General features: G+C 58.3%; 2 protein-coding genes across 2 annotated transcripts in view; both read left to right on the top strand.

Annotated features, from left to right (window-relative positions):
- Nucleotides 1-1,302: 1,302 nt before the first annotated feature.
- Nucleotides 1,303-12,210, top strand: OPN4 (opsin 4; the record flags this gene model as incomplete). Its single annotated transcript, XM_080823656.1, is given in 11 exon segments — nt 1,303-1,431; nt 2,845-2,990; nt 4,456-4,589; nt 4,916-5,119; nt 5,724-5,895; nt 6,347-6,511; nt 7,471-7,578; nt 8,493-8,673; nt 10,043-10,153; nt 10,155-10,187; nt 12,172-12,210. Coding segments are annotated over 11 exon segments (1,422 nt in total).
- A 983-nt stretch (nt 12,211-13,193) lies between these two features.
- Nucleotides 13,194-13,684, top strand: part of LDB3 (LIM domain binding 3) — a 62,109-nt gene continuing 61,618 nt past the window's right edge. Inside the window, exon 1 of the mRNA XM_080823019.1 lies at nt 13,194-13,250. The gene's annotated coding sequence lies outside the window, so the exon portion shown is untranslated. The remainder of the gene's footprint in view (nt 13,251-13,684) is intronic.

The raw sequence follows: 13,684 nt of genomic DNA, 5'->3' as shown, positions 1-13,684 counted from the left end.
TGTGTCTCCACTCCAGCGTTCCACAAACCTCTGCACTGTGTCTCAGGACACGCTCCAAGGTAGAACGTTCTGGAAGCTGAGGGGACACCTGTGAAGATTGCTCAGCTGCCATTCCCTCCAGCTCTGGGACTCTTCACTTCATTCCCGCTGCCTCTTGCAAGACTGGATGGAGGTGCAGGCCTGGGGACACCTCACCCTCTGACGTTCACTCATTTCAGCCAGGCCTGAGTTCCCAGGTCTCTACCAGTTTTGCACTTGGTGGTTTTTAAACATCTTTATACTTCAGGCCACCTGGATGGCTCAGTTGGTTAAGCATCTGCCTTCAGCTCAGGTCATGATCCCAGGGTCCTGGGATCGAGTCCAACATCAGGCTCCCTGCTCATCAGGAGCCTGCTTCTCCCTCTCCTCCCCTCTTACTATCTCTGTTTTATATAAATAAAATCTTAAGAAAAATAAAATCTTTGTACTTCAATTTAAAAGTTTATTATCGAAAGACAACATATAAAAAATGCCTTATGCCCCTGGGGCTAATAATACATTATATGTTAATAAATAAATAAATAAAAATGCCTTATGGTCTGATCTCACCCTGCTTGTGTGGTATCACGACACAACCTCTTAGCTTCTTCATCTGTGCAATGGGTGACCAGCCTTGGCTCATGGGGGTGGCTGTGAAGATGGGGTAGGCTCTTGTGGGCAGAACTGAGGGCCAGGCACTCCATGGAAAGAGTGATGCTGCCCCCTCGGACAGCTGTGGGGTTTACTGAGGGCGGCAGAGGCTGTTTCTGATGAGCTCCGGGGAGAAAGAGAGCCTTGTCAGACGGGAGGACAAAGACTTCTGCCCAGTATCTGGAAGCCCAAGGACAACAGTCTCCCTTGAAATACACACACACACACATTCACACTGACGCACACTCTCACACTCATGCACACACACAAACACACACACACTTTCACACATGGACGCCGCCATCATCAGACCTTCTGTGGACAGACACCCAGGGACCTGTATCTGGGGGAGCTCGCAGTACTGAGCAACTGGGCATGTGCACTCCCAGCTCTGCTACTTAAAGGTGGGGACAGAGCCCGTGGCTGTGAGTCGCCATAGCTATGACTCTCGTTCCTTTGTGCTTCACTGGACACAGCAGTCATCAGCTTCAAGAGTAGCTCCGGGCTGGGTCCACGCAAGACGCGGGAACAGGCTGCTGCAGACCAGGCAGGGGTACAGAGGACGGAGGAAGGTTGGGAGCCTGGGCACAGCTAATATCCTGACGGCTCGAGAAAGGACTACCCCACTTCAGGATGAACCCTCCTTCAGGGCCCAGAGCCCAGGAGCCCAGCTGTGTGGCCACCCCAGCCTCACCCAGCGGGTGGGACGGCTCCCGGAGCATCACCTCCAGCCTGGGCCAACCTCTGGCCATCAGTCCCACGGTAAGCCGGGGGCCAGCATGTGCGCACACAGAGCCTTCCATCCGCCCACCCTGGCCTCCCTGCTGGGAACACCCAGGGGCTTTGACAGGGAGAGAGAAAAGACCTGAGCTCCTCTGTGGGACCTTGGGCATGTTACTGGACTCCTCTGGGCTTGTCCTCCACAGGGAGGCCAATAGAGGAGAGTATGGGCAAAGTCCATCCCTGTGGAGAGAGCATCTGAGGAACGGAAAGGCCAGCTGTAAGGGACGGGGCTGGAATGGCCCAGACCTGCCCTTGGTTGCATGCATTCTTTTCTGAGGGTGTTTGGATACCCCACAGAGCCTTCCAGAGAGGGAGGCATACCCGAGGCGTCTGGATTATCTGCCCAGAGTGACGTGGTGGGTGCCTTCGGGTGCCTCCGTCCTTCTGGCCAGGCCATCGAACCCACTGGTAACCGGGGAGGACGGAGGGTACCCTGAGGACCCTGGGATGTGGGCCTACATCCTGGATTGTACGGGAAGGCTCTCTAGCTATAGGAGACAAGACAGAGACTAAATTGACCTCCTTCCCCGGAAAGGAGCTGGGGCAGAGGGTTCTTTAAAGCCCTCTGTGCTGGCCTCAGCAGTGACCCTGGGGGAACCTAAGCTTTCTTTATTCTTTTTTACATTTATTTATTTATTTAAGATTTATTTATTTATGGGGGGGAGGGGCAGACAGAGAGGGAAAGAGAATCTCAAGCAGACTCCCTCCACTGAGCATGAGCCTGACTCGGGGCTCAACCTCACGCACCTGAGATCATGATCTGAGCCAAAATCAACAGTCGGATGCTTAACCGACTTCTGCCAGCCAGGTGCCCCCAAGCTTTCTTTAAAGGGGAATTCTTTTCCTCTGTTTCACGCCAGGTAATAAGGTCAGCGCTCCCCAGTTTTACTGTGGGGGAATACAATCTCTTCATTGAGGTTGGTGAGGGGGTGGGGCTCCAGGGGAAAGGAACTCGGCCACCACAGAGTCTCCAGGGCCTGGAAGACCTGAAGACCCTTGCTAACCGCTTCGAGTGCTTCGAGTGCTTCGGTCAGGGCCCCTACAGGGGAGAGGAAGCACCAAGGGATGGCTCTGCCTTCTCCCTGGAAAGGTAGACTCACTCCAGCCATGTCCCTCCTTGTCAGACATGTGTCTCTCTGTCTGTCCCGCCTCCTACAGGTGATCCTAGGAGCCTCATGCCTCTGTGCCACGGTTCAGGTGCTCTGACTTGACTTTAGAGAGACCTGCGATTCCTCTCCGGTTCAGCCACTTCCTAGCAGTGTGGACAAATGGCAGTGCCACTCTGAGCCTCAGTTTCCCTACCGGCCCTCCTGGGAATCTTAACCCTTCCTTCTCAGGGTTATTCCAGATGATAGGATAATGTGATGCTCTTGTTTGTCTGTCTCTCCACAGACAGCCAGGGCTCAGGGTGCTGCCTGGGTCCCCTTCCCAACGGTGGATGTTCCAGACCATGCCCACTACATCCTGGGCACAGTGATCCTGCTGGTGGGGCTCACGGGGATGCTGGGCAATCTGATGGTCATCTATACCTTCTGCAGGTGCCTGATTGGCGAGACTAGGGCAAGGGCACTGAGGGCAGCCAGCCATGCAGAGACAGCCCTGCTGTCGCCAGCTCTGCAGGGCTCTGTTAAGCCTGGGTGGGGACGCCGCCACCAAGCCTTCTGCGGTCTCAGGACAGGCCTCCTTCTTCTAGCTTAGGGAAGGGTCAAAAAAATAGTCCAGGTCACACCTTCTGTGTAGGACAAATGTCTCTATGACTCACATGGCTCTGCCCATTCTGCCATGCTCTCAGCTCACCTCCATGCCACCTGCTCCAGTGGGCATCCTCTCTCTGCCTCGATAAACAGCCCCACTGGAAACAGGGTCCCAAGGTCCTTAAGACCTTCAGCAAGAGCCCCTGGCAGGCACCCCAGCTTCTTTCCCCACCTGCTCCATTCTTGGGCTGAATGGCCGAGACAGGCAAGTCCCTACTACCTATTAGCTGAACTGACTTTGGGCAAGTCACTTATTCTCTGAGGGTCCATTTTTCTCTCTCTTTTTAAAATTTATTTATTTAAGAAAGAGAGAGAGAGAGAAAGAGAGCATGAGCGGGGGTCAGGGGCTGAGGGAGAAGCAAGCTCTCCGTTGAGCAAGGAGGCCGAGGCAGAACTTGATCCCAGGACTCTGGGATTGTGACTTGAGCTGAAGGTAGATGCTTAACTGACTGAGCCACCCAGGTGTCCCTGTGGGTGCATTTTTCTTATCTGCAAAAAGGACTTGTGATTTATTTCAGGGAGTCAATGTAGGATTATGCAAGTTCAGACTGTGCAGTGCCCATCCAATAAGGGTTTGAATCCTGGCCATGCCACCTACTGAATCTTGTTACCTGGAGCAAACCACCTTGCGGGTGGGAGCCTCAGTATTCTCATCTGGAAAAGAGGGAGGGGTAGATGCAAAGATGAATGATTACGGGAGAGGAGTTTGTGAAAGTGCCTGGCCTGTGGGGCACACCTCTCCGTCCCTCTGCCCTGTGCCAACCCCGAATATGAAGACTGCAGAGATTCTGGCAGAAGGGGAACCAGGAGGGGTCGCTGGGGATCAAAGAGGTGGAGGGAGCTCTTGGGAAGGCACGTCTGAGCATGCAGGAGGAGGCACTTGGGAGAACTGGCTGGGAGGGGTTCAGTGGAATGAGGGGTGTGACCAAGGAGAGAGAGTCGGTCATGCAGAGAGGATCTAGAGGGTGAGAGGAGGAAGCAGACGAGTCCTAAAGCCAGCTTCAGCTGCACAGAACTGTAGGGACCGTATCGCTCTCCATATGAGGCAAGAGTTGCTGCCTAGGGGGGATTCTTAGATCACGCTGTCAGGCCCTAGAGCTGTCTGGCTGGTGGTTGCTGGGCAGCAGGACAGGTCGTGGCCTGTGGCTCGTGCCTGTGCGCGTGTGTGTGCGTGTGTGCACGCGTGCGTGCATAGTTTGGGGACACTCCCCAGCAGAAGCAACTCCTGACAGCTTCCAACCCTTCACAGGACCAGAGGCCTCAGGACACCCTCCAACATGTTCATTATCAACCTTGCGGTCAGCGACTTTTTCATGTCCTTCACCCAGGCCCCCGTCTTCTTCGTCAGCAGCCTCCATAAGCGGTGGCTCTTTGGGGAGGCAGGTAGACCTTCGGGGTTCCCTTCTGCTGGAGGGAGGAGGCAGGCTGTGGCAGGGGATGCCTGCAGTGGAGGCTGGCCTCGGATGAGGAGGTCATGGCTCTTCCTGGGCAGAGAGTGGGTGGCCACCCTTGACCCCCTGAGTGAGCAAGAGGGAAGACTCAGCTTCGGGGCCAGATGTGGCAAGTAGCCAGGGTGGAGAGGGGCTCAGGGCGGCTTTTCTGGAGAGGTGAAGGCAGGAGCTGCGTATGCGCCATCCCCAGACCCGCCCTCCGCTGGGGTACCTCATGGGCTCCCGTCATGGCCTAAGGTCAGGGAGCTGTGCCCACAGGCTGCGAGTTCTATGCCTTCTGTGGGGCTGTCTTCGGCATCACCTCCATGATTACCCTGATGGCCATCGCTCTGGACCGCTACCTGGTGATCACGCACCCACTGGCCGCCATTGGGGTGGTGTCCAAGAGGCGGGCAGCACTGGTCCTGGTGGGCGTCTGGCTCTATGCCCTGGCCTGGAGTCTGCCACCCTTCTTTGGCTGGAGTAAGTGGACTGGGGGAATTGGGAGAAAGGAGGATAAGCTGGGTGGGACACGTTCAAGGGGCAGGTAGATGGACTTGCATTGGTCAGCTGGCAAGAGGGGCCAAGGGAGTGCTTAAGCCTCCAGGCAGGTGGATACTCATTCAGGGGGCATGACTAGCAGCAGGGGAAACCGAGGTAGCACCATCAGCAATCCGAGGATGACCCGGGCTCCCACTCCCAAATACCAGGGGAGACGGGTTCCTGGCTTGTGGGAGGTGACAGGGGCTTCTGATGCTGAGGCAGGCCTTGGGGTGTGGGCTTGAGCAGGTGGGAGGGTTGGCAGCCAGGCACCCACCTTTCTGTGGCAGGACCACAAACTTGGCCAAAATCTGGAAGAGTAAGACTGGGGGCTACGGTCAGGTCTCTGTTCCAGCCTGGTAAAAATGGGCAGCAGTGGGCTCTGCCAGCTAGAACTGGCTGGGAAAGCTCCCTCCACCCGCTCTGGCTTCCTCAGGGCAGTGGGCAGGGCTGGAGTGGGGAGCAGGGTTCCGGGAGACTGGACCCCACATCCAAAGCCCCTGAAGCAGGCTGCCCCGAAGGCTGAGCATCGACTCCTGACTCCCAGGCGCCTACGTACCCGAGGGGCTGCTGACCTCCTGCTCCTGGGACTACATGAGCTTCACACCGTCAGTCCGAGCCTACACCATGCTGCTCTTCTGCTTCGTGTTCTTCCTCCCCCTGCTGGTCATCATCTACTGCTACATCTTCATCTTCAGGGCCATCCGGGAGACAGGCCGGTAAGAGCTGGGCTTGGAGGAGGGGCTGATGGGAGGGTGGGCACGCCCCTCTGCCAGGACGACCTGACCCTGCCCCCAGCCTCCCGCTGTGCCCTCCCCTCCCCAGGAGATTCCCAGCTCCAGATGGGCAAAGACGAACTGAGCCCATGTGCTTAGAGGGTGAGGTGCCCAGAGACCGGCACAACCTGGGCGCCTAGAGAAGTCTCAGGAGACAGGGGCTTCTGAGGAGGGGCCTTTAGGCTTAATCAGGAGGTCTGTGGGTAGGGAAGACCCCGCAGGCGGAACCGCAGGGAGGTGCTTTGGCTGGATGTAATGGAGAACTTTCTGAGAGTCAGGGCTTCCTGCGCTGGAGAGAATGGCCAGGTCCAGGGAGCGTCCCCCACAGCTTCCATGACCGCGGCCTTCGCTGCCACCAGAGTGGGGTCAGACTTGGACTTTGCGCCTGTGCTAGGGCTCTCCAGACTTTCAGGGCCTGCGAGGGCGGTGTCAGGTCCCCCCGACAACGGCAGCGGCTGCAGAGAGAGTGGAAAATGGCCAAGATTGAGCTGCTGGTCATCCTTCTCTTCGTGCTCTCCTGGGCCCCCTACTCCACTGTGGCCCTGACGGCCTTTGCTGGGTGAGCAGTGCCCAAGGGGCTGGGACAGGGGCTGGAGGGGGTGGGAGGACGGTAAGGGGACCCTGGAGTGGCCTGTCCCTCCCCAGCCCAAGGCCAAGCCCAAGCCAGCCATTTTCACACCCAAAGTCCAGCCTCACAGCCATTCATTCATTCTCTCTGCGGTTGTGGTAGTGGCAGCGAGGTTCCCCGAGGGAGATGGCCTCGCCATGTCCTGGAGGCACTGGGACACATGCTGGGGGAGCTCTCAGCCATGGTGGGTTTGATCTGAGGGCCCACAGGTGCTCCCAGTTCCTACCAGATCCCATGGGAACACAAGACTCTTCCTGAGGTTCTGGTTCTCTCTTCACCTGGGCTGTGGGCACACGGCCTGGGGTGCCGCTCACCTCCTGCCTGCCAGTCCTTCGTGGCTAGTCTGGGGACTTGATGTCTGCAGCAGCTAGGACATAGGCCAGACTTCAGAAGCACTTTGAGACAGTGAGAGTTGTTCATCCTGGGAAGTGTCTGGGTCCAAGACCTGCTTGTGCAGGAAGGGCCTGGTCCCTGGTAAGACTGTCATGTGAAGTCCCTCCAAGACAGCCGGGGAGCAGTGGGTCTCAGGGTTGTGGGGGGTGGAGGAGGAGCTGGCCAGAAGCCCAGAGGTCCTCAGGGTGGGGAGGGCTTCCTGCCCACAGCACAGGCTCCGGGCTATCATGGGACCGGGCAGACCCCCCACAGCCTGCCTTGTCTTCCTCCAGCAACCCTCCCTCATCGGCTCCCCAGGTTTCTGCTCACCTCAGGTCAGAATTCTCCCTGCATTTCAGTCCCTCTCATGAGGCTGGCTTGGCGGTGCTAGTTTGGGCCAGGCTGGGCTGTAGCCCACAGGGCCTGGCCCAGGGGAAGCAGGTTCCTGAGAGGGCAGGTGGGCTGTGGAGTCTCTGGGACGGCCAGCTAGCAGGCGAACCATGGCTTCTCTGTCCTAGGTACGCCCATGTCCTGACGCCCTACATGAACACAGTGCCTGCTGTCATCGCCAAGGCCTCTGCCATCCACAACCCCATCATCTATGCCATCACCCACCCTAAGTACAGGTGCAGCCCTCCTCCAGGACCCAGCCCCAGGTCCCCAGGCCATGGAGGGCCTAAAGCCGTGAATGGGGGCAGAGACTGGCCATCTTTTCTGTCTCTCCTATATGCACTGGATGGGGGCCTCTAGCAACTGGGAGCAGCCAGTGACACTGGATGGGGTCTGGAGCTGGTGTGACCCCCTCTGCTGCTCCAGTTTCCCAGGGGGATCAGCTTGGAGGGACATCAGAGCTCCTTGGACAGTGTCCAGTTCTGCCTATGGGATTTGGGGAGCCAAGGCCAAAAGGCAGCTGGGATGGCCGATCAGCAGTGATACCCCCTACAAAGAGAAGCCCCCAGACAGCAATGTCCTGGAGAGACCACAGTAGGGAGAGGTTCAAGGGCCCTGGTGGAGGCCCAGGCGTGGTTCTGGTCCAGAGTGCTCTCTGCTGATGGGATTCCCAGCACAGCTAGCCTCTCCTGCAAGGGGCCCTTCAGTGCCTCCTTCTGCCTGGTGGGGTCAGTAACTTGCCACCATGCTAAGGCCAGCTGCAGGCTCAGAGGCTCCTTGGGGATTTGTCCCTGGTCCTCACTGGGAGAGATGCAGCCTGGGCCAGCCCCTTGAGAGCTGAGACCAAGCACCTTGCCGAACCTGCTACCCTCCTTGCCCATGGCCCCTGTGTCTGTCCATCCTCAAGGCTATGAGCCTGTCAGTCTCTTTCAACCCAGCATCTGTCTGGCCTTCCTCATCACCTCTTGTGACTGCCAGTGTCTTTTTTCCGTTCCCATCATTCCAGCATTTGTCCTCATAACCCCAGTGTCGGAACCACCCATTTCCCACATTCTGTCCACTCCCATTAGCCCCATAGCAGTCTGTCCATCCACCCCCATCTCCTGGTGTCTGCCTGTCATCCCCCTAACCAGATGTGCTGTTCCTGCAGAATGGCCATTGCCCAGCACCTGCCCTGCCTGGGGGTGCTGCTCGGTGTGTCGGGCCAGCGCACTGGCCCCTTCGCCAGCTACCGCTCCACCCACCGCTCCACATTGAGCAGCCAGGCCTCAGACCTCAGCTGGATCTCTGGACAGAGGCGCCATGCGTCCCTGGGCTCAGAGAGCGAGGTGGTAAGGATGCGGTGGTCTCCTGAGGCTGGCACCTTGCCCTCCTCTCCTCAACCAGGCCAGCCTCAGGCCTCTGAGACCAAGGGACCTTCAGGAAGCTGGGACGATGGCAGGAAGAGCCCTTCATGACTGCCCCAGGGCCTTCCCTTGCCCCATCCCCTGTGACAGGCAGGGGCCCTGGGGCCAGAGAGGCAATGGGTTGGCCCAAGATCACCCAGTAGCAGGGCAAGGACTGACCCATCTTCCAATGCCAGGCCATCTCTCTTCCATGCTGGCAGTATTCCAGAAGCTGAGAGCCATGAAAAGACAGGCATTTCTGGCCGTAGGTGGGCCTCCTGAGACCCAGGCAGGAGCTAGCTCAGGGTCCTTTGTTCTTAGCCTTAAGCCCCCTCCTCCTGGGAGCCTTGAAGAGCCCACAGGATACAACAGAAGGAGTTCTAGCCCAGGAGTCCGGGGACCTGGAGTCACGCCTCTGTTCTACCAGAGCCTCACTGTGTGACCTTGGGCAGGTCACTCACCCCCTCTGAGCCTCTGTGTTCTTCACTAAGAGGGAAAACAGTTGTGTCTACATCCAAGACTGGCTAGGGTGCCCACGGGTGGGTGCCGACCCCACAGCTGGTGTTAGCCCTGGGAACTACCAGCCTGCCAGCCCCTCTTTGGGGCCCGGGGCTGGGATGCCCCCTAATGTCCCCAGGAGAGCTTTCTGTGCTGTGACCTCCTGTCCTCAGCCACACCTGAGCTCCTCCATCATTGTACTACAGGGCCCATGGTTGGCCTCGCCCAGAATCTCCACTGACCTCTTCCCACTGCTTCCATCCCTGGAGAGCCTCTGTTGAGGGGCTAAGGGGGGAGCTGTCAGAGGTTCCTTCCCTGACCACACATAGTGAATGACATCAAAGGAGTGAATGCTATCTGTCAACAAAGCCCTGGACCCTCGTAAAGATGGAGCATCCCACATGCTTAAGAAGGCCCACACTCACACACCTGGCACAGGCACTCACAGATGGCAGGGATTTTTTTTTTTTTAAAGATTTTATTTATTTATTTGACAGACAGAGATCACAAGTAGGCAGAGAGGCAGACAGAGAGAGGAGGAAGCAGGCCCCCCGCTGAGCAGAGAGCCTGATGCGGGGCTCGATCCCAGGACCCTGAGATCATGACCTGAGCTGAAGGCAGAGGCTTTAAACCACTGAGCCACCCAGGTGCCCCCAGATGGCAGGGATTTTGTGACCAGCAAGCCTCCAGGGCTTTGGACCTCCCTGTAGTGAACACCTGCCCAGAGGATGGAGATAGTCTTGGCTGGGGACGAGGGCAGGAGCGGGGCTTAGGGAAGGTCCCCCTCCCCTCACTGTGACTGTCCCACCTTTCCCAGGGCTGGATGGACACAGAGGCAGCAGCCATGTGGGAGGCTGCCCAGCAAGTGAACGCACGCTTCCCCTGCAGTCAGGGCCTGGAGGACATGGAAACCAAGGCCCCTCTCAGGCCCGGGGGGGCAGGAAGCGGAGACTTCTGGGAAGGTGATTGGGCCAGGCCCCTGCCAATCCATACAGGGGTGGGGACAAGGGGCAAGTAGCCTAGGAAGTGGCCAAAAAAGGGGAGCTATTCTTGTGGGCAGGTCCAGGGCCCTCTGGGAATCACTCCTTCCCCACCAGATATCCCCTTCCTGTTTGGGGTGCCTGGGGGTCTCTGGGACTCCACAATGTTCTGAGCAGGCCTGAGTGAGTCTGGACCGCACCTGAGAGTGTCTGTGGGATGGTGGGACCCTGACTTTGTACATCCATGGCCGGCAGCAGGGGCCATGCGGTGCTGTGGGAAATGTGCAGCGTGTGTAAGTGTGTACAGCAGGACAGAATGTGTGTGCACAGTGGAGTGTAACTTGTGCCTGTGTGTGACCATGTGCCCTGCACATGTTCTCTGTCACTGTGACACCGCAGGGCACAGAATCAAGTGTGTCTCAACAGGTCTGCTCTAAGCTGCCTGTGACGAAGGGTGGCTGGTGTGTACCTCTCTGCGTGACCGGAGGCTGGACTTACCTGGCGGGGGGGTGCTGCGAGCTGTGTATGTGCTCACAGTGAATGCCCTGAGATTAGGATGTCACCCAGAATACTTGTGGCTATTAAAAGAAGGCCAGCTGTCAGCCCAAGTGCCTATGGAACGGAATGTCGATGGTGATTAGAGAAGGCCATATTCTGGAACGCTGGAAATGCCATGTGCACAGGACCCGAGGCTACCCTTCCCCCTCCCCCCTCAGCTGACAGCTCCCCACCCAACCCCTCCATTCACACCCGTACAACACCCCCCAGCTCCTGGGCTCTCTTGGGCTTCCCCACGAGCCCAAGACCATGTCCTGCCTTACTTCCCCAAGGCTGTTCCCTGGGCATCCCAGACAGGGGGAGACCTGGGCTTCTCCCTCCAACTGTGGAGCCCCTGCCTCTCCCGGGGAACACTGGCTCCAACCTCAGGAAGGACTCACTCCCCAGTCCTGAGCCTGGGCACTGTGAACGGCCACAGAGTCCAGGACAGAGATGGGAAGTGCCCCTCGGGCTTGGGGGCAGTGCATGATGAAAGACCGTGTGCCGTCCTGGAGGGAATACTGGGCTGGGCTGTGGCACAGGGTGGAGAGGGATAGCACATCAGCAGTCACCTAACACGTGTGATAAGCACTGCCATCACACAGGGTGCTGAAAGAAGAGGCAAGTCCCCGAGAGCTCCCCAGGGAAGGTGGAGGTGAAGCAAGGATTGCCAGGCAGCACGGGGGTCATGCTGAGTCGTCCAGGCAGAGGGGACACCCTGTGTGAATGCAGCAGGGGGGGCCTGGGGGGTGGAGCTTGGGGTGTCTGGGAACACAATGTTGCTCTGTGACCAGGGAACAGCCAGAGGGACTCTGGAAGCTGGTGGTGGGGACAGAAGAGAAGAAAAGAAGGGCAGGAGGTGGTCAGAACTGTGGGAGGCCCAATCAGGTGTCTAGCCCTGAGCCTGGGGAGCAGGGAGCCCTCGGAGGGAGGACTGAGCTGGGGCCCTGTGGTGTCTTGGTCAGCCTTGCGGGGTAGTAGGGCTTCTCTGCAGTGGCTGGGGAAGCAGGGGTTGAAAGGGGTGAGGCGGCAGGGAGAAGCCCAGAGGAAGCTGATGCTGTAGGACGGACAAGAAATGGGGCATTGAAGGCAGCAGAGAGAGAGGGAATGCTGGGGCCCCAGGAAGAGTGGAGGAAGTGGGGGCGAGGGGAGCTGAGTCCTGCTGGACTGCAGGAGTCAGAGAGCTTGGGAGACATCCCAGGGGGACGTCCTGTCAGTGGCCTTAGGCATGGTCCTCCGTCTTCCAGGCCATATGGTCTGTGGTCTCGGGGAAGGACCATCCCCCAGTCAGGACACCACCTGGCCCCTCTAGGCAACTTCCCTTCACCGTTCTTCACCGCTCCGTGACCCTATACATGGTGGCTCATTGGGAGACTGCTCCCAGGGGGACGCTCTGTGGGCTAAACAGATGTGTGCTGTTTGCTTTCAGACCAAGGGGCTGCTCCCCAGCCCGAACCCCAGGATGTAGGTGCCCATTGGCTCCCCTTTTCTTCTGGGACACATCCAGCCCCTTCACCTCCCCCTCATACACACAGACCCAGGATTACCCCCAGGAGCCTGCAGGTTTTGAAGTGGCCCTGTCACCTGTGCCGTGCTGGATTCACGGCCCCACACCACCCAACTCCTGCCCCGCCAAGTGCTCTCATCTCAACAGCCTGTACCCCAGGCTCAGCCTAAAGTGCGGGAGCCCAGGCCCTCCTGCTTCCCGCAGTCGTCCGCCTCTCCTCAAATGCTGTGTGCTGTGATTGTCCAGGCAATGACAATGGCGACAGCTCCGTGGGACACGCTGGCTAACTGTGAGCTGCCTCTGCATCCAGGCTGGGCCTTTCACTGACACGGGCAGGCCAGCTCAGCATCCCCACAGCCCGCCTTGGAAGCCAAGCACAGACTTTCCTGCACAGGAAACCATCATTCGCCTGTCTGCCACACCCCTGCTTCCTGAGTGCTCTGTCTGCCGTGGCCCACACTCTCCTATAGGGACATGTCTGCATGCACCACGCACAGGCGTGTGCACTCTGTACCTGTGGTTTGTCTAAGTCCATCCCGGGGCTCTATGGCTCTGACAGTGTATAGGAAAATAAAAAGCAGAGAAGTTCTCCTCAGATAAGCATGGTCTTTACCTATGAGTGTGGTGATGGAGGAGAGACCCAGGGCCTGACCTCTGATGCCCACAGAGGCCTCTCTTTCTCCCCTCCCTCTGTCCCCCACCTGGCCTCTCTCACTCCTGAAGCCTCCATCTCAAACTTCGAAGGGCAGGGTGGAGGAGGGACAGACACTGGGCTTGCCCCTGTCCCCACTCCCCAATAGGCTGCTGTTATCAGGAAACACTTCACGCCCATCCTCTGGGGGGCCAGCTGCTTTCTGACTGGCTTCTGGTCTCCAAGGGGAGGCAGATGGAAGGAGGCCGGCCTTTCCCTTTAAGAGCATCCTACACCCGCCTCCCCCATCCGAGAGGCAGCATCAGGCAGTGTGGGTGCCAGAGTCCAGAGAGAGAGCCGGCAGCTCCAGGTACTGCCTAGCCCGGGCCTTCCCCTCCCTCTGCGGGATCTGCTCCTCTCTCTCCCCACATTGGCCATATTTGCTGTCAGGCCCTCTCCAGCTTGGCAGGACAGACCCCTCCCAGGAAAGGGGGTAAAACCAGAGGTTGGGAGGGATGGGATGGGGTGTAGGGGTGGGGCAGGGGCTAGTATAGAGGAGGGTGGGGTGCTGGCTATGAGTGGCCGGCTTTCTGGGCCAGGCCCGGGCATCGGGGACAGACTGGGCTGTGTGATACACAGGAGAAGAGGCGGTAGAGTGGGTGAAAATATACAGGTCCCTCGCTGACTTCTTCCTCTGGATTTCTGTGTGAACTTAGGCAAGTTACCAAATGCTCCTGTGATGGGAGATTCCTACTGAGCATGCTGTATGGGCCAGGCCCACGGTATTAGGTGGGGGTCCTGGCA

This window comes from Martes martes (genome assembly GCF_963455335.1).
Source record: "Martes martes genome assembly, chromosome: 14".
NCBI classification, from domain to species: domain Eukaryota; kingdom Metazoa; phylum Chordata; class Mammalia; order Carnivora; family Mustelidae; genus Martes; species Martes martes.
Note: the sequence above shows the minus strand (reverse complement) of the source record. Positions and strands in the feature narration are given on the sequence as shown.